This window comes from Schistocerca gregaria, chromosome 4 (assembly GCF_023897955.1).
Source record: "Schistocerca gregaria isolate iqSchGreg1 chromosome 4, iqSchGreg1.2, whole genome shotgun sequence".
Lineage (NCBI taxonomy): Eukaryota > Metazoa > Arthropoda > Insecta > Orthoptera > Acrididae > Schistocerca > Schistocerca gregaria.
In genome coordinates this window covers 273,101,110-273,125,698 of record NC_064923.1, presented here as the reverse complement: position 1 = coordinate 273,125,698, position 24,589 = coordinate 273,101,110, and the positions used below count along the sequence as shown (strand labels likewise).

The 24,589-nt window shown below is 39.2% G+C and overlaps 1 protein-coding gene across 2 annotated transcripts in view; it reads left to right on the top strand.

Annotated features, from left to right (window-relative positions):
- LOC126365998 (decapping and exoribonuclease protein-like) overlaps positions 1-24,340 on the top strand; it is a 40,971-nt gene extending 16,631 nt beyond the window's left edge. For both annotated transcript variants that reach the window (XM_050008823.1, XM_050008824.1), the window contains 4 exons: positions 2,097-2,328; positions 14,651-14,786; positions 18,615-18,830; positions 23,533-24,340. In XM_050008823.1, the coding sequence (XP_049864780.1) occupies positions 2,097-2,328; positions 14,651-14,786; positions 18,615-18,824 (578 nt within the window). In that variant the 3' untranslated portion in view covers positions 18,825-18,830; positions 23,533-24,340. The remainder of the gene's footprint in view (positions 1-2,096; positions 2,329-14,650; positions 14,787-18,614; positions 18,831-23,532) is intronic.
- The last annotated feature ends 249 nt before the right edge of the window (positions 24,341-24,589 follow it).

Here is a 24,589-nt window from a genome sequence, read left to right as displayed (position 1 = left end):
AAATAACTGATGATGGTTGAAGTTGAGAGGATATAAAATGTAGACTGGCAATGGCAAGGAAAGCGTTTCTGAAGAAGAGAAATTTGTTAACATAGAGTATAGATTTAAGCGTCAGGAAGTAGTTTCTGAAAGTATTTGTGTGGAGTGTGGCCACGTATGGAAGTGAAACGTGGGTGATGAACAGTTTGGACAAGAAGAGAATAGAAGCTTTTGAAATGTGGTACTACAGAAGAATGCTGAAGATTAGATGGGTATGTCAAGTAAATAATGAGGAGGTATTGAATAGAAATGGGGAGAAGAGAAGTTTGTGGCACAACTTGACTAGAAGAAGGGATTGGTTGGTAGGACATGTACTGAGGCATCAAGGGATCACCAATATAGTACTGGAGGGCAGTGTGGAGGGTAAAAATCATAGAGGGAGACCAAGAGATGAATACACTAAGCAGATTCAGAAGGATGTAGGGTACAGTAGGTACTGGGAGATGAAGAAGCTTGCACAGGATAGAGTAGCATGGAGAGATGCATCAAACCAGTCTCAGTGCTGAAGACAACAACAACAACAACAACAACTCCATCCTCAGGCAGAGAGTAAGCACAGGTTTGGCAGTTTACTCAGAACAATGGGTGAGACTGACTCACCTGTTCAAAGAATGAAGACTGGAAAAAAGGACATTACAAGACAAACAGAATTTAACTTGGCTATAAGAGGATGGTTTGATAAGTCTGGTAAATTTCCACGATAGAAGGGAACATTTCTGTTTTGCCTTCATGGTTGGTGATCTTGATTATTCCAAAGATTGTATAAAGAATTTCAACAATGTTCAGTATGAAGGCTGCCATTTAAAATGGAGAAAACTGAGTTTCATGCCGTTATCAAACGTATTCGTTTGAAGGTTTGGACTGTCGCGCAACTCAAAACAGAATTGGATGAAGTTCACATGGACTCTGCACTGTCAAGCACTGAAGACAAAGTGTGCTCTAGCCAACCAGTTGATGTCGCCACACAGGAAACCATTGACAAAATCCATGATATGGTAATGCAAGACTGTCAAATAAAAATTCTTGAGGTTCCCGAGACTGCAGGAATCTCAAATGAGCATAATATTCTGCACGGAAGAATATCCTGCATGAAGAAACTGGGTGCAAGGTGGGTACTGCGATTGCTCACAGTCAACCAAAAGAGCACCTGGCACAACTTCTCAGTACAATGCCTGACACTGTTTAGTGACAGTATGCAAGAGTTTTTATGCTGATTTGTGAATGTTGAGTCAAAACAGCTACCAAAACAATGCACAAAGGCTGGTGAAGCTGCATCTAAGAAGCAAAGACCATTTTGTGAGTTCGTAGGGTGATGGCCACTGTTTTTTGGGGTTCCTGAGAAATTTTCATCATAGATTTCTTAGAAAAAGGCACAACTATGCTTCATTGTTGGATTGTTTGAAACTTGCATTGGCAGAAAAAAGACCAAAGCTGGTGCACAAAAAAGTGCTCTTCCACCAGGATAATGCACCATACCGCACATCAGTGCTAACAATGGCGAAAGTGAATGAATTGGGCTTTGAATTGGTTCCTCATCCACCCTGTTCATTAAACTTAACCCCAAGTGATTTCTTTCTATTTCCTGATTTGAAACTTTGTTTTGCTGGGGAGAACTTTTCATCAAATGAGGAAGTGATAGTTGCAGTCAACGACTTATTTTGCAGAGTTTGGCACGACCTATTTTTCAAGTGGGATGAAAAAAGCTGGAGGATTGCTGGACCAAATGTTTACCCCTCAAAGGACACTATGTCGAGAAATTTTTCTTGCTTTTTTTTTTATCAGACTGATCAAACCACCCTTGTAGATGCAAATCTTAAGCCATTCATTTATTTTATATACATACATGATGTTCTTTGCTCCTCTATTGAGATTACTGAGTCAGAGTACGGCCTTATTATCCCAGGCTCTTAAGTATTACGGTGATATCCATATAAGTTGTAGCTACAAAGTGCACCCCTTTTATTTAATGCCCTGTTCTCATATGTAATAAATTTCTGTTAGTTGTTTAAGATAGCTGTCACTTAGATTTTTCCATAAATTGTGGATATATTTTTCAGCACGTCCTGGAGGCTGCCCAGATATAGAGCAGCCCATTAATGAGAAAGCAGAGTTTTGTGTGGCTTTCCAGTCAAAACTGAAAAATCATAGCCTTCTGTACTGTGCAGAAATGGACTGTGTGAAAACAGATACTGAGATAAAAGACCTAAAAGAATTACAGAAGACTGAATTTGTGGAAATAAAGACAAGCAGGATCATCACACACCCAGGGCAATACAGAAGTCTTAAAAGGTGCGACAAGACTGCACCTCTTAGTAAATGACTTTATCTGTCAACAGCTATTCTTTAAAATCCAGCAACATACATCTTCTAATAATTAGTGTCACACAAGAATTATAATATATACATATGACAGTCAGTAATAAAGCATAGGTATGCTTTTTTTCCAGATTACAGTTTGTAAGTCATAGTTCCTTAGAGATTTGGCATTATTAAACGATTTATTTTCCCACTAAGTACTCTCCATTGTAGTCAATTCAGATCTAGTGTTCTATAAATTCAGAAAAGTACTGTGTCTATTTTGTGGCAGCTGACTACCTCTAAACTTGTATTTCTTGCAATTAAAATCTTTTCATATAACTGTATACAAATTTGTGTGTGTGTGTGTGTGTGTGTGTGTGTGTGTGTGTGTGTGTGTGTGTGTGCGTGTGTGCATGTATACACATGCATTTTTATATCTGTTACCCATTTAGCACTAAAAGTAGTTAGAACATTGAAATGTTCCATTAAAATTAATAAATTCCCAACAAATGTAAATTCCCACCTGTAACTGAAATAGCCTCTTTGTATGGGATTAATCGTGAATACTTGACCTTTCCCTGAACTTTCTCCTCATTTTTGCCCTAAATGAAAGGTGATTTATTATGTAGATAAAAAATAAAAATCATGATTTGGTTGATTAACATTGAGAGAGAAAGGGCATTGATTACTCGGGGGGGTGGGGGTTTAAAGTTAATAAGAAGTTTGACATGGACAATAACCATAAGAGTATGTAAGACACCATTGTCTTACAGTGGTAACTGCCTCATGTAATTTATTTAGCTGTGAATATAAGTTCTTGGGCTGTACTGGGAGATTAAAACATACAGACAGAGCTATGATACAAATAACACACATTTATTAACTTAAGACTTAAACGCCACCAATACTGACAAAATGTTATCTTAAGACAGGTGTGTCTTTCAGTATTAATCAGTTTTCCTTTATTTAATAAATTTCCATGCTGCAGCACAAATGTCAGTCTACACTTGAGCATGCCCCCCCCCCCCCCCCCAAAAAAAAAGGGTTGTCTGATGACAGCTCCTAATCTCTCACAATTTATAACAACTTAAACATTGTAGCAAAGATTAATCGTAACCTAAATGAAATTTTGTAACTCATGGGACCATGCTACATGCCTCCAGTCAGCTGCTGTCTAGTTTTTGTGTTCTTAGGCCCATTGAAGACAAATAGCTTTACACTGCTGTCATGGGATAGTTCCTAATATCATGTGGGCCTCCTTTTGCTTGACTTAGTGCACCAACCCAACATGGCATAGACTCAACAAGTCATTGGAAGTCCTCTGCAGAAATATTGAGGTGTGCTGCCTCTACAGCCGAAATTGAAAGTGTTGCCAGTTCAGGATTTTGTGTATGAACTGACCTCTTGATTATGTTTGATGAGATTCTTGTCGGGAGATCTGAGTCATCAAACATTCACACAAATTGTCGAGACTGCTCTCTACAAACCAATCAAGAGTAATTGTGGCCTGGTGACATGACACATTGTCATCCGTGAAAATTCCGTCATTGTTTGGGAACATGAAGTCCGTGAATGGCTGCAAATTGCCTCCAAGTAGCCGAACATAACCATTTCAGCCAGTGATCAGTTCAATTGGACCAGAGGACCCAGTCCATTCTATTTAAACACAGCCCACACCATTGTGAAGCCACCACTAGCTTGAACAGTGCCTTGCTGACAACTTGGGTCCACGTCTTCCTGGGGTCTGTGTCACACTCGAACCGTACCATCTGCTCCGACCAAATAAGATCAGGACTCGTCTGACCAGGCCACAGTTTTCTAGTCACCTAGGGTCCATCCAATGTGGTCACAAGCCCAGGAGACGTGCTGCAGGCAATGTTGTGCTGTTATCAAAGGCTCTTACATTGATTGTCTGCTGCCATAGCCCATTAACACCAAATTTCACCACAAAGTCCTGCGAATCACATTCATCATGTGTCCCACATTGATTTCTGCGATTATTTCATGCAGTGTTGTTTATGTGTGAGCGCTGCCAACTCTATGCAAATGCTGCTGCTCTCAGTCATTAAGTGAAGTCTGTGAGCCACTGTGTTGTCCATTGTGAGAAGTAATGCCTAAAGTCTGGTATTCTTTGCACACTCTTGACACTGTGGAGCTCAGAATATTGAATTCCTTAATGATTTCCAAAATGGAATGCCCCATGTGCCTAGCTCCAGCTATTATTATATGTTCAAAGACTGTTAATTCCAGTTATGTGGCTGTAATTGCGTCGGACACATTTCCACACAAATCTCCTTAGTACGAATGACAGCCCCTTTATACCTTGTGTATACCATACTCCCACTATTTGTATATTTGCGTATTGCTATCTCATGACTTTTGTCACCTCAGTGTATGTCACACTGTGCAAAATGGCACCCACCTCAAATGTTCATTGCATGCAGCCCCCTTCAGTGTTCACTCAGAAACTGGTTGAGGCAGACCTACAATCACTGTCAGCAGTAATCCCTGTCATATTTAAAACCCACTGTCATTCACAAGGCATGATACTCATCTTTGTCTGTTTACAACCACAGTTCTTATGCCATGTCGCATATCTGTGAGTGGTACAGCATTTCTCATAGACAGATGGGTAGTCTGTGTTGATACAACAACAAATCAAGCATGTTTAATTACAATAGGGTTATGGGCATGTCCAAACATGATAGCTTGCCTGCCATTATGTCACATATCCAAGTTGACACATTTTATTGCATTGATTCCGTGCAACTGACACACCACTGTCATGTATTATGTCAACAACAGTGAGTCAAATGACCTCTTGGTACACACCCTTCATCATCATCTACAGCAGTCCAAAGCGACCAGTTTGCTTTTCTGTGGAGGTGACTAATATTTTGTCCTATGAGCTTAACTTGGTGCCGAAAATCATGGAAAACTGAACAAATAAACCTTTGACATAGATATTGTGTATTTGTGATTAGGATTGCTATTAGTTTATTTAGTTTATACATACAGAATATTTGCTTTGAGATTGCTGCTTTCCGTTCCTACATTACTTACATATGTTTTTATTTCATAAGCCATCTATCAGTAACATGTATTGTTACAGCAATTTCTTTGTGGGCTGTACAAACCTTCATTTATACATTGAAAGTAGAGTAGTGGATACACGTGTAAAGAAAAAGTTGAACACTACAAGTCAGAGCTTTACAAACCAAATTTGGATATGACTTTCCCCACCAGAATTTACACAAAATCCAAGAAAACAGATGTAAAATATTATGGAAGTTATTAATGCATCTGAAGCAAACAATGATAAAAATACAAATTGCATTATGTAATGGTACTTAATGACAAAACATATAAAATAGTGTCTGGCCAGAATTTTGCTAAATCGTTGACATTCATTGTCACTGCCATCAAGTCCTTCAATGTGCATTCAAAAGAGCTTTTACTACAGTTTATGAAGTGGGCCATGATTTCATCTTCGCCACATTCGCAGAGCCTAGATGGGCTAGGAGAACCCCACTTTAACATTCTCATTTTGGATCTGCAAACACCAGTACAAAGTCTGTTTAATGATTCCCAGGTAGACAGTGTTCTCATCCTCTATAATCTTAACCTTGCAGTCTTAGGAGGTTTATTGATATATTGAATTGTGTGAAACAAACTACTACTAGGTCTCAGTCATTGGTGGGTAGGTCAATATCTGTACACAGTAGCAGTGCATATGAGGCAAGTTCACGGATGCAACTTCCCTTCTAACATCTGTTGGAGCTATTCCTGTCGAGCAGTTTGGATGCAGCTTCTCTTCTAATATCTGGTGGAGCTATTCCTGTCAAACAGTAAACTTTATAACTCGGTGTTTGTCTCAAAACCCCAATGTTGTTCATACAGAGAAGTGTCAATTTGTTTAGCATAACTGGATCTGTGCCAAACAGGCCATGCATACTCTGTGGCAGGATAGCATGGATCCAAGGTGTTAGTTCTCATTGTCTCATGGTTGTGTACCCAGTTGGTTCCAGTAAATTTGCAGAGTAATGTTACCTCTAGCAGACACTTTCTTTTTGGCATATATGCAGTGCTTTTTGTAAGTGAGGGTGTGATACATTTTTACACTTAAATACTTAGGTGTTGGTCACTGGTCTAACTGAATGTCCTCTCAAGTACTTGCAGTTTCCTTGAAGCCTGCTTGTTCTTTGGATGGAAGGGACATACCTAAGTTTTAGATGGGTTAGGTTTCAGTTGGTTTTCTATATAGTAGTCACTTAGTTCAGATAGAGCTTCTGCCAGATTTTCTTTTCCCATCTCAAAGTGGGTTAGCTGAGTGGCAATAGCTTGATCATCCACATATATAAAATTTCTGGTATTACCTGGGAGGGTCTGGCCATTCATTTGAAGAGAACTGGGGGAAGAACACTGTCTTGTGGCAGGCCGTTCTTTTGTTTTCTCCATTGAATACTCTGACCTAGAAATTTGACAACTTGTAATTCTGAAGAAGGTTTCCAGCACTTGAGTCATCTTTTAATCCTTAGTCGTGTTATACAGTTTACATAATATAAAATAATGAACCAATTCATCTGCAGCAGATAAGTCTATAAAATCACCATAAACAGTAGACCTTGAAGTCAGATTTAACTGCAGCGTAATTTCCAGATTAACCCTCTTCATTTGCAACATACTTTACTAATTGATATGGTACACTTAAAACTGATACTTTTGGTATGTCTCGTGAAATATTTGTGAGCACAGATGTGATTGTTGCTTTCAATTTATCTGTGGTTTTCGGTTTATGTCAATGTTCCTCTATCTGTCCACATGGGAAAAGGTCACAAGATGCTAAAGCAGTACTGTTAGTTTACAAATGTAGCCTATACAAATAGCCTTTGTTGTGTACTTGGGAAGTGGTTGTGATAAAACTTGAGATGGTCATTTTCAAAATTTAATTGAACTGTTACTATCTACACACAATCTTGTAGCATTGCCAAATATCTTTCACCTGTTACCAACATGTAGAAACTGACAGAACTAACAGTGGAATACATTGTAATGCTATGCAGTGGAAATGTCCCATGGGAAATAATATAGTATATAACTACAATAAAGTAAGTCCATACATATCACACAAGTACCTTGTATTTAAAAAAAATATTTTTCTGTTTATTATTTGATTATGAATAATGTCATCAGCAATCAAACTTTTTAATAATGGGAGGATAAACAGTACTAACCTTCTCCTTGCAATTTAGTCTCACTTTGCAAACCATAAAATATTCTGCAGAACTTACAGAAATAATTTGATCACAAGATGATGCTTCCATTGCCAAATCAATTGTGGTGTACAAATTCCAGTGTACTTTCTAAAATAGTCTGCTCTAAATTTGTTACAGTTGCAGCCAGAGTTTTTCATATGAATTACTTCTTATTAGGGTAAGCGTTATGGACTGACATAATCAAATCAAGATTTGGTGTGTCGTGTTAGCTGTATTTGAGTTTACATCTAAAAAGTCTACTATTCTCATAGAAACTCTTTGGCAAGTGCCTTCTCAGAGTTCCACAGAGAATCACCAAAGAAATAATTCAGATCTCCTCTTCCTCAGTGTTTGTTGGAAATTATGTCTGCAGCCAGATGCTCCATGATATTACTCTGGCGTCTGTAGGAATGTTGATGTCCAGGAGTATTTTCAAACAGCAGAGCACTTGATATTAATAGATGATTCTGGACAACTGCATACACTTTGTGTAATAATTCTAAATAATGTTTCATTGAGAGAGTCATATCATTTGCTGCTGTTTTAAGTGTCATAAAGCACATAAACTAAATAGTCAGACCCCAGAACTTTGTTTCCTCATAGCTTTGCCTGAAAATATATCTGTTTTCAGGCAGAATATGTAATCAAATATTAATGTCATATATTAAACAATGGAAAATTCAGGGTGGAATGTAATAATATTGTGAAAAAGATAGTTTCTACTTGGCATGTAGTGGAGATGCTGTCACACATAGGGACAACAAAAAAACTCAGAAAGTGAGCTTTTGTTGAAAATAGACAACACACGCACACACACACACACACAAACAAACAAAATTCACACACACATGACCACAGTCTCTGGCAGCTGAAGTCAGACTGTGAGCTGCAGCACATGATGGGAGGGGCAACCATGTGGGTGTAAGCAGAAGGCTGGGGCAAAAAGGGAAAGGGCTAGCAGGGTAAGGGTGAGGGATGGTAACATTCTGCTAGTGGGAGCAGCAGGGACAAGATGGAGAGAGGTTATGGCAGCTAGGTGCAGTTGGAGGTTAGACGGCGGGCAGGGGAGAGGACGGAGGGGGTTTGCAGAAAAGGAGAAAATTGATGGAATGTAGAGGGCTGTGTAGTGCTGGAATGGGAACAGGGAAGGGGCTATATGGGTAAAGACAATGACCAATGAAGGTTGAGACCACAAGGGTTATGGGAACGTAGGATATATTGCAGGGAGAGTTTCCACCTGAGCAGGTCAGAAAAGTTGGTGTTGGTGGGAAGGATCCAGATGGCACAGGCTGTGAAGCAGTAATTGAAATGAAGGATGTCTTGGTGGGCAGCGTGCTCAGCAACAGGGTGGTCCAGTAGTTTTCTTGTCCACAGTTTGTCAGTGGTCATTCATGCGGACAGACAGCTTGTTGGTTGTCATGCTTATGTAGAATGCAGCACAGTGGTTGCAGTTTAGCTTAGATCACTTGACTGGTTTCACAGGTAGCCCTGCCAATGATGGGTAGGTAATGTTTGTGACCGGACGGGATTAAGTGGTGAGAGGATGTATGGGACAGGTCTTGCATCTAGATCTATTACAGGGACATGAGCCATGAGGCAAGGGGTTGGGAGCAGAGATAGTTTAGGGATGGGTGAGGATATTGTGTAGGTATGGTGGGCGGCAGATTACCACTGTGGAAAGGGTGGGAAGGATAGTTGGCAGCACATTTCTCATTTCAGGTCACAGTAAGAGGTAGTCGAAACCCTGCCAGAGAATGTAATTCAGTTGCTCCAGTCCTGGGCGGTACTGAGTCACCAGGTGAATGCTTCTCCGTAACTAGATGGTGGGACTTTGGGTGGCAATGGGTGACTGGAAAGGTTAGGTTTGGGAGATTTGTTTTTGTACAAGGTTGGGAGGGTCATTACAGTCTGCAAAGGCCTCAGTGTTATCCCAGGTATATTTTGAGAGGAAACGCTCTTCACTACAGACGCAACGGCCACGGGATGCTAGGCTGTATGGAAGGGGCTTCTTAGTATGGAATGAGTGGCAGCTGTCAAAGTGGAGGTACTGTTGGTTGTTGGTAAGTTTGAAATTGACAGACGTACCAATATAGCCTTCTTTGAGGTGAAGGCCAACACCGAGGAAGGTGGCTTGTTATGGTGAGTAGCACCAGGTGAAGCGAATGGGAGGAAAGATATTGGGTTTCTTGAGAAATGGGGATAGGGCATCCTCACTCCTGATCCACATCACAAAGATGTCATCAATAAATCTGAACCGGGTGAGGGGTTTGGGATTCTGGGTGTTCAGAAAGGATTACTGTAGACGGCCCATGGATTGGTTGTCATAGGATGGAGCTGAGCGGATTTGTTTGTAGATAATGCCTTTAAACGAGAAACAATTGTGGGTGAGGATATAGTTAGTTATGGCAACTAGGAAGGAAATTTGGAATCCTTTGGGCATTGAGAAAGGTAGTGTTCAATAATAGTAAGGCCATAGGCATTAGGGATGTTAGTGTAAAGAGAGGTGGCATCAATAGTGATGAGCAGGGCTCTGTGTGGTAAAGGAACAGGAACCGTGGAGTTTTGATGGAGGAATTGGTTGGTATCTTTTATGTAGGAGAGTATGTTGTGGGTAATAGGCAGAAGGTGTTAGTCTATGAGAGCAGAGATTCTCACAGTGGGGACACAGTAACTGGCCACAATGGGGTGTTGTGGGTGGTTGGATGTATGGAATTTAGGAAGTACGTACGTATAATGTAGGAGTGTGGGGAATGGCAGGGCTGAGGAGAGAGATGGGCTCTGGGGAGAGGTTCTGGGATGGGTCTGAGGATTTGAGGAGAAACTGGAGATCCTGCTAGATTCCTGGAATGGTTTCACTCTGGCAGGGTTTGTTGGTGGAGACCTCGCCAGGTAATCTTTATGGCTCAAAACAACAGTGGTGGGGCCTTTGTCGGCAGGTAGAATTATATGGTGAGGATCAGTTTGTAGGTGGTGGAGTGCAGTTCTTTCTGTGGATGTAAGGTTAATTTGCATGTTGAGGGATTTGGGGAATGATGGTTAGGCAAGGTTTGAGGTTAAGAAATTCTGAAAAATTAACAGTGGGTGATTTGGGGGCAGTGGGGGTGGATCACAGTTGGATGGAGGAGTGAACTGAGTCAGGCAGGATTCAGCATTGGTCTGTGGTTGAGTCTGATGGGTAGGGTTGGTGGTGAGAAAGTGTTTCTGCTGTAGGGACTCGGAGAAGTAGAGAAGGTCTTTAACAAGTCGTACATGATTGAGTTTGGGATTGTGGCAAAAGATGAGGCCAAAAGATGAGGCCTTTGTAAAGGACTGATTTTTTTGCGAGGCTAAGGCTTTTGAAGGAAAGGTTCATGTTTGAGCTTCGGGTCTGTTAAGGTTCTGGATTTTGTGTGGTTATGGGAGGTAGTTTTGGAGTGTAGGGTAAATGTAGTTTCTCTGCAAGACATGGTTTGACAGCTATGAAGGAACATAAGGGAGGTTTGGAGGTTGTTGTAAAGGTGGTGGACAGTAGTAGTTCAAGGTGGGAGTAGGAAGTGAGCAAGGTGGAGAGTTTCCTGAGGTGGCATTGTGCATATTGCTCTAGTTCCTGGAGGGCGAGAGTTTGTGTGTGATATGTGATCGAGGAATTTGTGATTGTAGTAGGAGAATTTTACAGATGGAGACAAGTTATTGCAAGGAGATTTAGGCTCAGTTGATATGGTTTTGCTGGACTGTGTGTTGGTGAGGGCTAAGGATTGGCAGTATCTTAACAGATGGATGTCACTGTGGAAGGAAGGGTGGCAGCCAAGGTTGGGTAATTTGATGGTAGGGCCATTTGGGGGGATTCCATGAGCCAAGCAACACTGCAGGAACAATATGTTGGGCTGGGTTCTGGATAGGGATAAGGAAACTTTTCTGAATTTATGCAAATGGAAGGAGCAAGGATCCATGGTGGTGGAAAAATAGGTCAAAATATGTAAATAACATAGAATTATGTCCAAAAAACTTTGCAAAAATATACCCAAACATGTGGAAAAAATCACAAAAAGTATGAAACAGATGAAATATGAGGGGGAAAAATCTGAGAGAGTAGGGCGATCATGAAAGGCAAAAACCAGCCGAAATTTGTGTGAAGTCACAGTGAGATCAAAGAAAAAATATATAATTTTTTAAAAATGTTGATTGCAGGTCTGTGGATGGATAAATGTGAAGGGAGATGGAAGATGTGACAAGGTTAGCAGAAATTAGTAGCTACAAACTGGAATAGAGAGGAGAAAGAGTGGGGGATGGGGAGGAGTTGGTAGGATGAGTTGCAAGTTCATGTGGCACAGGAAAGGTACAGGAAATAACATGTGAAAATATGAAGTGTGATGCAGGGAGAGTGATCAATTTAAAGATATAGGATTAATGATATCGGTGAGAGTAATGTGGGATGTGAATACTGCACTAACAGTCAGCATGATCTTGTAGCCGTCTGTTGTGCGTGACCGAGATGATGTGGCTCATAAGTGGAGCATAAGGTGCAGTTTGTAAGGCAACAAGAGAAACTTAGGAAAATTTGGACAGAAACTGAGTGTAGTGATGCATTAGAAAATAATATCAAAGGAAAACGACACTGGGTTAAGGATAGAAGAAAAGCCGTCTGGCAAAATCAAACAATGTAAACAATGTAATAGTATTAAGAAAAGGATAATTGCTACTCACCATAGAGCAGAGATGCCAAGTCACAGATAGGTAAAACAGAAAGACTGTCAGAAAGTGGGCTTTCGGCCAGTAACACGATTGACCACGTGCAAACGCAACTCACACACATGACCAGTTGAAGGCAGACTGCAAGCAGTAGTGTGTGTTGGGAGAAGCAATTGGGTGGGGGTAGGAGGCGACTGGGGCAGAGAGCGGGAGTGATAGAAGGGTACGGCAGGGGGACTGTAATGTGCTAATAGGGGGAGCATGCAAGGATGTGGAGGGGAGAAGGGAGGGCAGCAAGGTGCAGCCGGGAGGTTAGATGGAGGGTGGCGGAGAGAGGGAGGGGGGTGGGGGGGTAGCGGAAAAGGAGAGAAGTAAAAAGATTGGGTGCCTTGGTGGAATATAGGACTGTGTAGTGCTGGAATGGGAAGAGAGAAGAGGACTAGATGGACAAGAACAAAGACTAACGAAGGTTGAGGTCAAGCAGGTTACGGGATAGTAGGATATATTGCAGGGAGAGTTCCTACCTGTGCAATTCAGAAAAACTGGTGTTGGTGGGAAGGATCCACATGGCACAGGCTGTGAAGCAGTAATTTAAGTGAAGAATGTTGTGTTGGGTTGTGTGCTCACCAATAGGGTGGTCCAGTTGTTTCTTGGCCGCAGTTTGTCAGTGGCCATTCATGCGGACAGACAGCTTGTTGATTGTCATGGCTATGGACACCACATCCCTGTACTATGCCAACCTATTCATGGAGAATATAGAGGAATCCTTTTCAAGCACCCAGAATCCCAAACCCCTCACCTGGTTCAGATTCATTGATGACATCTTCATGATCTTGATCAGGACACCCATCCACATTCCTCCAGAGCCTCAACACCTTCTCCCCCATTCGTTTGACGTGGTCCTACTCTACCCAACAAGCTATCTTCCCCAATATTGACCTCCTCCTCCAAAATGGCTACATTAGTACCTCTGGCCATATCAGACCTACCAATCACTAGCAATACCTCCACTTTGACAGATGCCACCCATTCCCTATCCATCCAGCCTAGTTGGCCATCACATCTGTAGTGATGAATGCTTCCTCTTGTAATATACCAAGGGTCTCACTGAAGCCTGTACAGACTGTAATTACCCTCCCAACCTTGTACAAAAGCAGATCTCCTGTGCCTTATTTTTCCAATCATCCACCAGCTCCAAAAGTCCCACCATCTGGTCACAGAGGAGCATTCCCCTGTTACTCAGTACTACTCAGGACTGGAGCAACTGAATTAAAATCTCCACCAGGGTTTCAACCACCTCTTGTTGCATCTTTAAATGAGAAATGTCCTACCAACTTTCCTTTCCACCCATCCCACAGAGGTATTCCACCACCCAGTATATCTACACAATATCCTTGTCCATCCCTTCACAACTCCTGCTCCAAATACTTTGTTTCATGGCTCATATCCCTGTAATAGACCTAGATACAAGACCTGTCCCATACCTCCTCCCACTTTCCTCTACTCCAATCCTGTTACAAACACCACCGATCCCATCAAAGGCAGGGCTATCTGTGAAACCAGGTGTGTGCATGTATGTATGTTGTCTATTTTTGACAAAGGCCTTATTGGCCAAAAACTCAGTTTCTTACAGTCTTTTTGTTGTGCCTACTGCGACTCAGCATCTATGCTATATGGTGAGTAGCAACTATCCTCTTCATAATAATGGGCATCTATTGTTATATAGACTTCCTAAGTTCTCAGAATGCAATAGATGTTTTACCATACAAATATCAACATAAGAAAACATTAATTTTAGCTTTTGTCAGCTCTTCTTGAAAAGATGGTTGAAAGAACCACCAACCTGAATGTGTCTAGAGGCAAAAGAACGGTTTAATGTAATAATTTTGGTGTACATGGTTGATAAAAAAGAAAAATCTTTGGTGCAGGGTACTTCTGTGAGTCAGAGGAGAACTTTACCAGCAAGTGTGACACATGATTTCAAAATAGGCTTATGCAAAGAAAACGTAGGAAAAGATCTATTCCAGAACTGAAACATGCATGCATAACATACTACCGCACCACTCCCACCTCCACTCCCCACCCTATGTCTGAAGAAGGTAAAGTATGATGAAAGATCTTAATGTTCTGATAACACTGAATACTAAGCCATGTCTCTTGATAACACCATTTATCTGTCCTGCTTTACTTACTAGTTTGTTCTTCTTTCATATTTATCTATCTTCACATATATTTATTTCATTCAAGTATTGTCTTCTTTTAGTTATTAGCTTATAGTAATAGTTTATGTCTGTAGATTTGTGTGCTTTGTTTATCAATTATTGTTACAACAGTTTTTGTACAGAAGAGTGTATGATTGTCATTTGTAAATCATAATTTTTTACTCTCAGGTTCAAATTCATGAAGTGGTGGGCACAAAGCTTTCTGGTGAACATAAATTGTATTATTTGTGGATTTCGTAATGATGAAGGTATTGTAGAGGAAGTTCGAGAATATATGGTTCCAGAGCTTGCCAAAACATCAAAGGTGAGTTTTATTTACACTGATAAAGATGTTTACGTGCTGTGATGAAATGATGTGTATAGTATGAATATTTCTTGGACAGGCATTTTCTTTTGTTCATTAATTTCTTTGTAAGTGCAGTGTACTTAAAGTACTCTAATAACTAATGTGTCTAAAAAGTAAGAGCTAGTTGGTTAGAAAATGTTATCTGCAGTGATCATATTGTACAGTTATGTGCACAGACTCTGTGTACGAGTCCTTAAAGTTTGTCATGGTGAGTTAAAATGGTTGTTAAACAATCCTATCGTATTTGAAGTAATCAGCGATAAGATTTTGTTATTCAAAAAGGTGTTTAATGAAATTGAAATTCACTGTGTAGTATATAGTGTCTGTAGGCCTTTTTACAATGACTGAAGAAAATGTAAGGTAATGGCATCATGCATTTAGAAGAGGCCTTACAAATGTACATGATGTGAGTAGGAATGGTTGGCGGGAGTTCAATCAGAAGACCGGGTTGAGCATGTGAATAAAATATTTGGGAAAAACCTCACTTCACAACAAATCACCTTTAGGCTGGAGCTGGTGGTTCACTGTACAGCTGCACATGGTCACACTGGTAACTGCAGTTGCTGTCGTGATCACGTGCAGCTGTTCACTTTAAATGTGCCAAAACTAGTCCTTTTAATAAATGAGAGACTCTGCAACCTGGTAATCAGAGAAGGCTCAAGATTTAAAATTTGAAACAATCAAAGAGTGCACTCCAGCATCAAACCAGCTATTTAAAATCAGAAAAAGAAAAGCAGAGGAAGATGATGAACAAATGTTAAGAAAAAAGAACAGAATTAAAAGTAGCAGAATAAAAAACACCTGTGTTGTCAGATGAGATTTAATCTGTCATGAAGATCAGGTCGTCTTTGGTGATCATGGAGTCTTTCTCATTCCTGTTTGGACTGGGGAGGTAAGGTGGAAGAAGCAGTAAATACCACATAGAAAGAATGAGGTCAGTGGAGAATGGAGACAAAGGTGAGGTAGCCGTCCATGGGACGACAATACCACTCTACTCCCGTACTTGTTAAAACGGCTATTTACCATTACTTATTTGTTGCTATTGTTTATTTGGTATCACCAAAGGACACAGGAAAAACAACAATGGAAGCTCTCTGTCTTTGTGTAACTTAGTAAAAAGAATCAAATAGATACATATGAGTTTTAATTATCACCTTGAAAAAATAGGTACATTTTTATTTTTGTGTTTATTCGCATGTACATGTCTGATATCCTGGTACATAATGAAATCCTTGCACCAAAGTACTGTAACACACCATTAGAGCAATCAAGACAACATCATGCAGCCCATCACTACTTTATCATGTGCCGTTTTGATTTGGCTGTTCTAATGGCATGCTACAGTACTGTAATGCAATGATTTCACTGTGCACCGGGATTTCAGACATGTATCTACAAACAAACAAAAAATTAACCCTTTCCTGCTGTAAGTGTGTGTACCAGTACTACTACACTGATTCCCATGTGTTTTGGCATATATACACTCTGCTTGGATTTTCCTACATTAAGGTGGATGTCTGGACGTATTCTGAGCTGCCAGCTTCTCACACTTGGAGATAAATTACTTCCATATGTCAGTGAATAAAAGAAGTTTTGTGTATTTGTCATACAACACGTGTGCCTCATTGCTTGCTATCATTTGCAGAAAACCTTGTTTGGATATTTTGAATTGTTTATGAGATGCAGCAATTGTTATGACCACAATTCACGATGCACGAGGATAGGAAAGGGCGCGTCACATCATGATATATAAAGCAATAACTTGAGAATGAAAGAAGAGGTCCTTCTACTCTGTTTCATATAAAATTTTGATATCTTATTTTCATTTAATTTACAGCAACATAAGAGCTAAAGTCAACAATTAGCAAAGTTTATGCAATGTGTTTTTACCTTTGCAAAATCTTTAAAATTTTGCATATCTTTTTACTTAACTTTATGCAGCACAGTAACTATGGCATGTAACGAAAAGAAGTTCAGTCCTTTGTTAAGCCAAGATATCAAACTCTAAGATGTGCAAAAATCTATTTTTTTCACCTAATAATTTTCTTCAAAATGGATGATAAGTACTTCATAGCAGCCAGCAAGTCCGAACTGAATGCATCATGCCCGACTGTCAGTTAGATATAAAACCCAATAAGTTGAGAATAAAATGAGATAATGTTCTTCTCTCAACTTTAAGTAAAATTTTGATATCTTATCTGCTTTTCATTCACTGCAGTGTACGAGCTAAAATCAACTATATGCAAAGTTTTTTCAATGCATTTTTATCTCCAAGAACTCTTCAAAATTTTGTGCTATGTTTTACTTAATTTAATGCAGAGCATTATGAATGATGCATAACAAAAAGAAATTCAGTTCTTTATCAAGTGAAGATAACAGACTGTAAAAGATGTGCAAAAATCTAATTCTTTAATCTAATAGTTTTCGAAAAATTGGATAATAAGTATTTCATATCATTCAGAACCCCGTCTTTTAGCACAGGCACCAGCATTTGATGAGCAGTACAACCAAAACAAAAGCTTCCCCAGCACGGAATCTACATCTACATTTACATTTATACTCCGCAAACCACCCAACGGTGTGTGGCAGAGGGCACTTTACGTGCCACTCTCATTACCTCCCTTTCCTGTTCCAGCCACGTATGGTTCGTGGGAAGAACGACTGCCAGAAAGCCTCCATGCATGCTCGAATATCTCTAATTTTACATTCGTGATCTGCTCGGGAGATATAAGTAGGAGGAAGCAATATATTCGATACCTCATCCAGAAACGCACCCTCTCGAAAACTGGACAGCAAGCTACACCGTAATGCAGAGCACCTCTCTTGCAGAGTCTGCCACTTGAGTTTGCTAAACATCTCCATAACGCTGTCATGCTTACCAAATAACCCTGTGACGAAATGTGCTGCTCCTCTTTGGATCTTTTCTATCTCCTCTGTCAACCTGACCAAAGAGCTCTTCTGTTGCAGCAAAAGGGTTAATTACATAACTTAATTTTTCATGTTAATTAAAACTTTATGACTACCCCTCACAATAAAAAAAAATGCTTGACCACCATGAAGAGCCATAATATCTTTCCAGAATGAATTTTCACTCTGCAGTGGATTGTGTGCTGTGTGAAACTTTCTGGCAAATTAAAACTATGTGCTGGACTTTGACTTGAACCTTGGACCTTTGCCTTTCATGGAAAAATGCTCCACCGACTAAACTATCTAAGCAGAACTCAGGACCTGCTCTCACAGCTCTACTTCTGCTAGTACCTCTCTCATATTGTCCACATTTTCCTTTTGTTGTGTTATATTTAATATGAATTCACAAAAACAATCACGTAAATTTTAAAAAGAAAATGATCGTTTCTTCCGTAAAGTTTCTCAGTGCTACTGTAGTTTCATCATAATATACTTATGAAGTTACTGTCATTTCAAAAGCATAATATGACAGTACTGTTACTTGGATTTGAGTACATAAGGTGATGTTTACATTTATAAAGATAAATTTAAAAATCATTGCATAAATTTTTACAGCTATAGTATGTCACTACTAATGTTGAAGAGTTGCAGTTCCACTCACATAAATAGCCTACACATATTTGTAGTCACGTACAAGATACCAAAAGGTGGGCCACATGTAATTTTCGTACTATCTAGAAATTTTTGGCAGAAGTTACAAACATACATTCAGAATATTAACACAAGTATGCAAACTGAAAGGAAGTGAGGCATCACGACGCCTAGCTGTCATTCACTCATTGATAAACAAAAGGTCACTGTGTTTGTTGTTAATTTCAGGATACATGGAATGCAGCAGCTGGTTTAAATTTTTGTGAAACATTTCTGGACTTTGTGAAAAATACCGTAAAGGAGGAATCCCTTGAAGTTGTGTGGAAGTTTGATTGGGGTCCAAACAGAGATGTCTGTGGAGTGAAGCTAACAGGCATAACTGATTTTTCCATTCTTCCCCTATGGTATACAGACAACTTGATCTTGTCTGCTTCATAACACAAGGTGAGATGTCTTTCTGTAGCTTAACAGTGTGTCTTACTTCAAAGAAGATAAATTTTAAACTTGAAGATAGTAACAAATAAAAGACACTGATTTAGATACAATTTCTTGATTGTGAACTCGTTCTGATATTTTTTGTGCTACTAACTACCACTAAACTACATTCAAATGCTAGTGAGGAAAAAATCTCTAAAAAATGTAACAAGATGATGTATAATTAATGAGTGTTCAGAAAAAAATGACTATGAAGTGAGAAAAGAGTAAATGAGTCAGTAAATTCCATAGAAGTTTTGTTGTACCATGCAGTTATTTCTAATCTTTGCAGCAGGGGTGGTGTATTTTTTAAATAACAAACTGCACAAAGGAGAAATTATAGTTTTCAAAAATGTGTTCAAATGTTGGTAAAAATGCATCAATATCTATGCATTGTTTAAAACACACAAGTGTAATCTGTGCTCATAATACTCCCTTTGTCAGGAAAGGTCCATGGCAGGATTTTTTTCTGTGTTTGCAATACTAAAAAAGAACAAAATTTTTTTAAGTTACCTGGTATGTGTGCATCCATGAAATGATCTTGACAATGTTGCCACACAAACTCACTAGGTGACAGGAATGTGCTTAGCAACACTCTCTTTGGGTTATTGGGACATTCTTTATGATGACATAGTGGATGCTGATTGTGAGCAAAGAGTGAACATTAAGTTCTGCATTAAGCTCAGGATAACTCCTAGTGAAACATGGACAATGATTCAGCAAGCATATGCAGTCAAGGCACTTTCAAGAAGTTGTGTTTTTGAGTGGCACGAAAGGTTTCATGAAGGCAGAGATTCAGTGCAAGACAATCCCAGAGCTGCTCACCCGCCTATAGCACATACTGCTGCAAATGTGGAGTGTGTAAGGCAGTTATAGCAAGAAGGCTGTCATGTAATTGTGTGTGCGAAATCAGAACAACTTGATTTGAAGTGTGATGTGTGTCATAAGTTTTTATGCAAAGATTTAAGAAAATTGAAACTTAATGCAAAACTTGTCCCTTACACACTAACAGACAAAAAGAAAGAGGAAAGATGAAGAATTTCTGTTGAACTACTGTATATAGACAGGCGCGATCACACGTCTGTCAAAGATTATTGCTGGGGATGAAAGTTGGTGCTACCAGTAAGAGACATACATGAAGTGTCAGAGTGCTGAATGGCAGATTCCTGTATCACTGGCCTTGAAACAAGTTAAATGACAACCTTTGAGAACAAAGCCATTGTTGACTGCATTCTTTGATAGTAAAGGATTAGTTCACCACAAGTGTGTTCCTCCAGGTCCAACAGTGAGCCAAACTCTTTACATCATAGTCTTGAAATGTTTGCTACAAGCAATTCAACATCGCCACCCTGATTCGCGGCGTTCTCAGGAATGGTTCTTACTGCATGACAATGCAAGAGGCTATACTGCCTTATCTGTTAATGGGTATCTGGTCAGACAGCCTTGTTTTTGCCATCCCACATTTGCTATATTTGACAGACCTCTCTCTTAGTGATTTTTTTCTTGGTTCTTAGTGAGAAGGTTGCTGAAAAGAAAGCTTCATCAAGATATCACGAACATCCAACAGGCTGTGACAAATAAACTTGTAAGCACTGCAGTTGAAAATTAAGCACTGCAGTTGAAAATTTCCCTGCTTGCTTCCAAGACCTCCAGAAACATTGGAAAATGTGTATAGACAGCCAAGGGGGCTAGTTCAATAACAACTAGGATCATTACCATTTACAACCTTATTGAGAGATTTGCTACTCACTCTCATAACTGGAATTGTGGCATGTGTTGTGCAATAACCCCCATCGTGGCTCATAGGGGATGTTATAGTGGAATTCATACATTTCAAAACACAACTCTAGTAGTCAACAGCCTGCATCTGAAGGATTGTAGTATTTTTTAAAATTACTGCCCCTTCTGCCATTTTAGCAGTCTCATGTTTATTCAGTCATTTGTTCACCCAGTCCACACATTTGTAAATCCCACAATGAAGGAGAGCTTTCAGGGATCAAGCACATTTAGCCACTACGCATTGCAACATTCTGTGTCATCCTGCACCATTGATCAGAGACTAGCAGCAGCCGGACTAGAAAATCACCATCCTATGCCTAGGCTGCCATTAACACAAGACAAGTGAAATGGTGCTATGACCAGGCAGCATGGACCACGGATGAATGGCATCACATTGTGTTCAGTGATGAATCACAGTTTTGCTCTATCGCATATGACCATTGTCAGCAAGTATGGTGGTGAACTGGGCAGATGGGTGATTTTTCCAATGTTTTGGAGAGGCATAGCCGTGTTAGTCCTGGCATCATGGCGTAGGGGGCCATCAGTTATGACTTCAGATCACAGCTGGTGGTGGTGGAGGGAACTCAAATGGCACAACACTATGTAATGGACATCCCGCATTCTTATGCATTACCTTTTATCGGACTGTTGTGGTGCCATTTCTCAATAGGACACTTCTCATTGACGCATAGAACATGTCTCTGTGAACTGTCTGTGTAATGTTGAGGTATTCTTGTGGCCAGCAAGAATTCCAAATCCATCCCCAATAGAACAATCAGCTTGAATGTCAATTCTGTCCCAGTATAAATATCCAGGGCATGAACAACCATTTACAACAGTTGTGGGCCAGCTTTCCTCAGAAGAGGATGTAACATTTTTATGACATCCTTCACAATCATATCAGTGCAAGTGTCCAGGCTAGAGGTGTGCTTCATTGTATTGATAATTGGGTCCACTCTGCAAAGAGTTTTGTAAATGACTCAATTTTTTAATCAGTGAAACAAAGTACATACCCTGTCAACCTGTGGAGATTAAGTGTATCTGTCATGGATGGTTAAAAATCTGACTGTTTGCTCAATATAATTGCACCCAGTCACAATTTTGAAGTATTTGTTTATTCCGTATATCAGTTTTCAGACTTTTCTTCAGGTGGTGGTCAGGAGATTACATGACTAATTCATAACATAATGCTGGGTGTAGGCTATGTGACAAGAAGCTGGAACATTCTTTAACGTGCCACAATAGGTAATGTTTATATGATGATTGGTATCCAAAAAAGGATTTCTGTAGTTACCGCAACTATATTTTCTTTCTTTCTCTCCATTTGGATGCCTCATTTTTTTTATCAGGCAGTGTAGTTGAATTTTGATGTTTTTATGAGTTTTACTGCATAATTTGATACAATATAGAGATACTGTAGACTAGTAAGATTGTAGCTATCAGCTTTTGAGCCCTTTTTGGAAATCGAAACAAAGTAAAGTAATCCAACATGCACCATCACAATGGTATTTGCTGCCACCAAAGATTGCTGCACAAAAGTGACTCATAATTGAGATTTATGCCATGCCATGTACAAAATTCAGATTGAACATCATAACTTGCAGAAAGAAACAAGTATCTTGTCATTATTCAATGCCCCCACACAATCTCCCAGACTGACATTTTTTGTATTTAGGAGGCTAGCAGTTGCAGTCCTTGCTCAACCACTCTAAATTTAGGTTTCTCTAAATTGATCAGGGAAAATGCTGGGATGGTTCATTTCAAAAGGTCAAAACTATTTTGTCCATCAAAAGCTGTTTAAGTTATTGGAACAAGTTGAATTTTTACTTAATGTATTCTACATAACTAGCCAGTTTTGGCTATTTTAAAATAGAGATGTCCAGTGATATGTATGCTGTCATATTTATGAGTAAATGGATCCTTTGAAAAGGAGAGGACTGATTTCCTTCTCTCATCCAAGTGTGTTCCATCTCTAATGACATGATCAATAAAAGGTCAAAACCTGATGTATCCTTTTTTTTCTTTCAAACTGTCATTTCTGTTTATCATGATTTTTCCTGTTGTTTCTCCACCAAACACAGATAATTTATTGAATGTCTTTTTGTCATTGTGAATTAGAATCACTTTATTGCAGACTATTGTTAATTTTCATTTCCTTCACATCATCATGTTGGTGCTGTGTCAGGTGCTGACTGATTTTTACGGTCATGCCATGTTTTGCTGCTCTCCACAAAAATTCATCTCTCTATTCTTTACCCAAAACAGTGGATACAATTGTTAGGAATATCTTGAGGTGATTCAGCATTTTCTACCAACAATGCACCTGTATGTCATTTTTGTAGGGAAACCTGCAATGTCTGTTCTGTTTTAATCAAATAAAATTATGGGCCTCTTATAGTCTACATTCTTTCCACAATTTTACTACAGTCTTTACAGTTCTCTGCGTTTTCCCCTCTTTCTGTTTTCTTCAATTTCTGTACGAGTTGCTGATCGATATAGTGTTAAGCTTGTACTATATGTTTGAAGGAATAAAAGCTGCAAACAGACTGTGTAACACATAAATGAAAGTACATTTTGGAAGTCACACAAAAATATGTTAGAAGTTTAACCATCTGAAGATGGGCACCATAGTGCAAAAGTGGTAGTGGCATGAAAAAAAGGTTTTTAAAAGTATCTATGCCTGGTTGTGTTCTCCACCAATGATTCTTAAAAAATAAAATATGTTGTGTGAATGTACTGTATTTAGGCAATTCATAAAACCAAAATAGCCAGTGTTTTCACCTCTCTTAACATAAGAACATTTTTTCCTGCACTAACAAAATCACAAAAAACTTCAGTATCTTTGAAAATGTTGTGACAAATTTTAATCCGATGTGCATAAAATTACTTTCAGGAACTGTTCAGAGCTGTACACTGGTGTGAGAGAATGCAGATTCCACATTCGGAACAAAGGATGTCAATATATGTTGCTATTAACTTCCTGGACCACCTGCAATAACAACAGTGCACACAAAATATATTCAGCATAGACAACACTGCATATTTTGATGTCTGTGAAGGTCGCACACTGGACTTACAGCGGTGGATCACTTAGCGGTGCAAATATGAATAGTACTTAAGTTTGCAGTCCATTGTGAACAAGTCTACATTGTTTATTTTGTGGTTGGAATTGACATATATTTTGTAAATATTGACAGTGTGCTTTAACATACAATATCTAATGTAATTTTAGTAGCTGTGGCATTCTTTTTTCTTGCACTGTTCTATATGGCTAATTGTTTTGGCCGTATTTTATCAGATCTTTTGGTAATTGTATCGGTTCTCCTTTGACACACACATCCATATGTTATTGCATATGGAGATGGGAGTGAGCTCCCTTAAATGCATTATAGTCAGTCGTGTAATAAAACTGAGACTGATCACAGAAAAGGTAATTTTTATGTCATATTTTCAGTCACAAGCTTGGCTGCTCCAGCTCAACAAACAAAATACCTGAAGCATAGTTTTAGAAGATTTTGGATTATGAAAACAGCAGGTCTTCTGCTTGCATTTGTTATGCAATAACTTTGATAATTTTATTGTACTGTGTGAAAATGGACCACACTAAAATGTTGAAAACAGTTTTGTAATAACTATGAGTGTGAGTGATTATGTTATACAGTAATAAAGGCTTCCATACTAGTGACAACAAAGTGTTAAACCCAAATAAGAATAGTATAAAAATTGTGCATCTTCAGATTTTGGCAGTGCAAAGACTGTTCCATTAAGTTTCGGATGTGCAGCCGCAAGAAATATTAGAAGAAGAAGGAGATTTCTTGCAGCTGCACACCCGAAACTTAATGGAACAGTATAAAAATTACTTAAATATTTTTCCAGCTACAATAATTTTGTTTTATGTAGATGAAAATTAAACTAATGGAAAGTCTTCCTGGTACTACTACTACTACTAC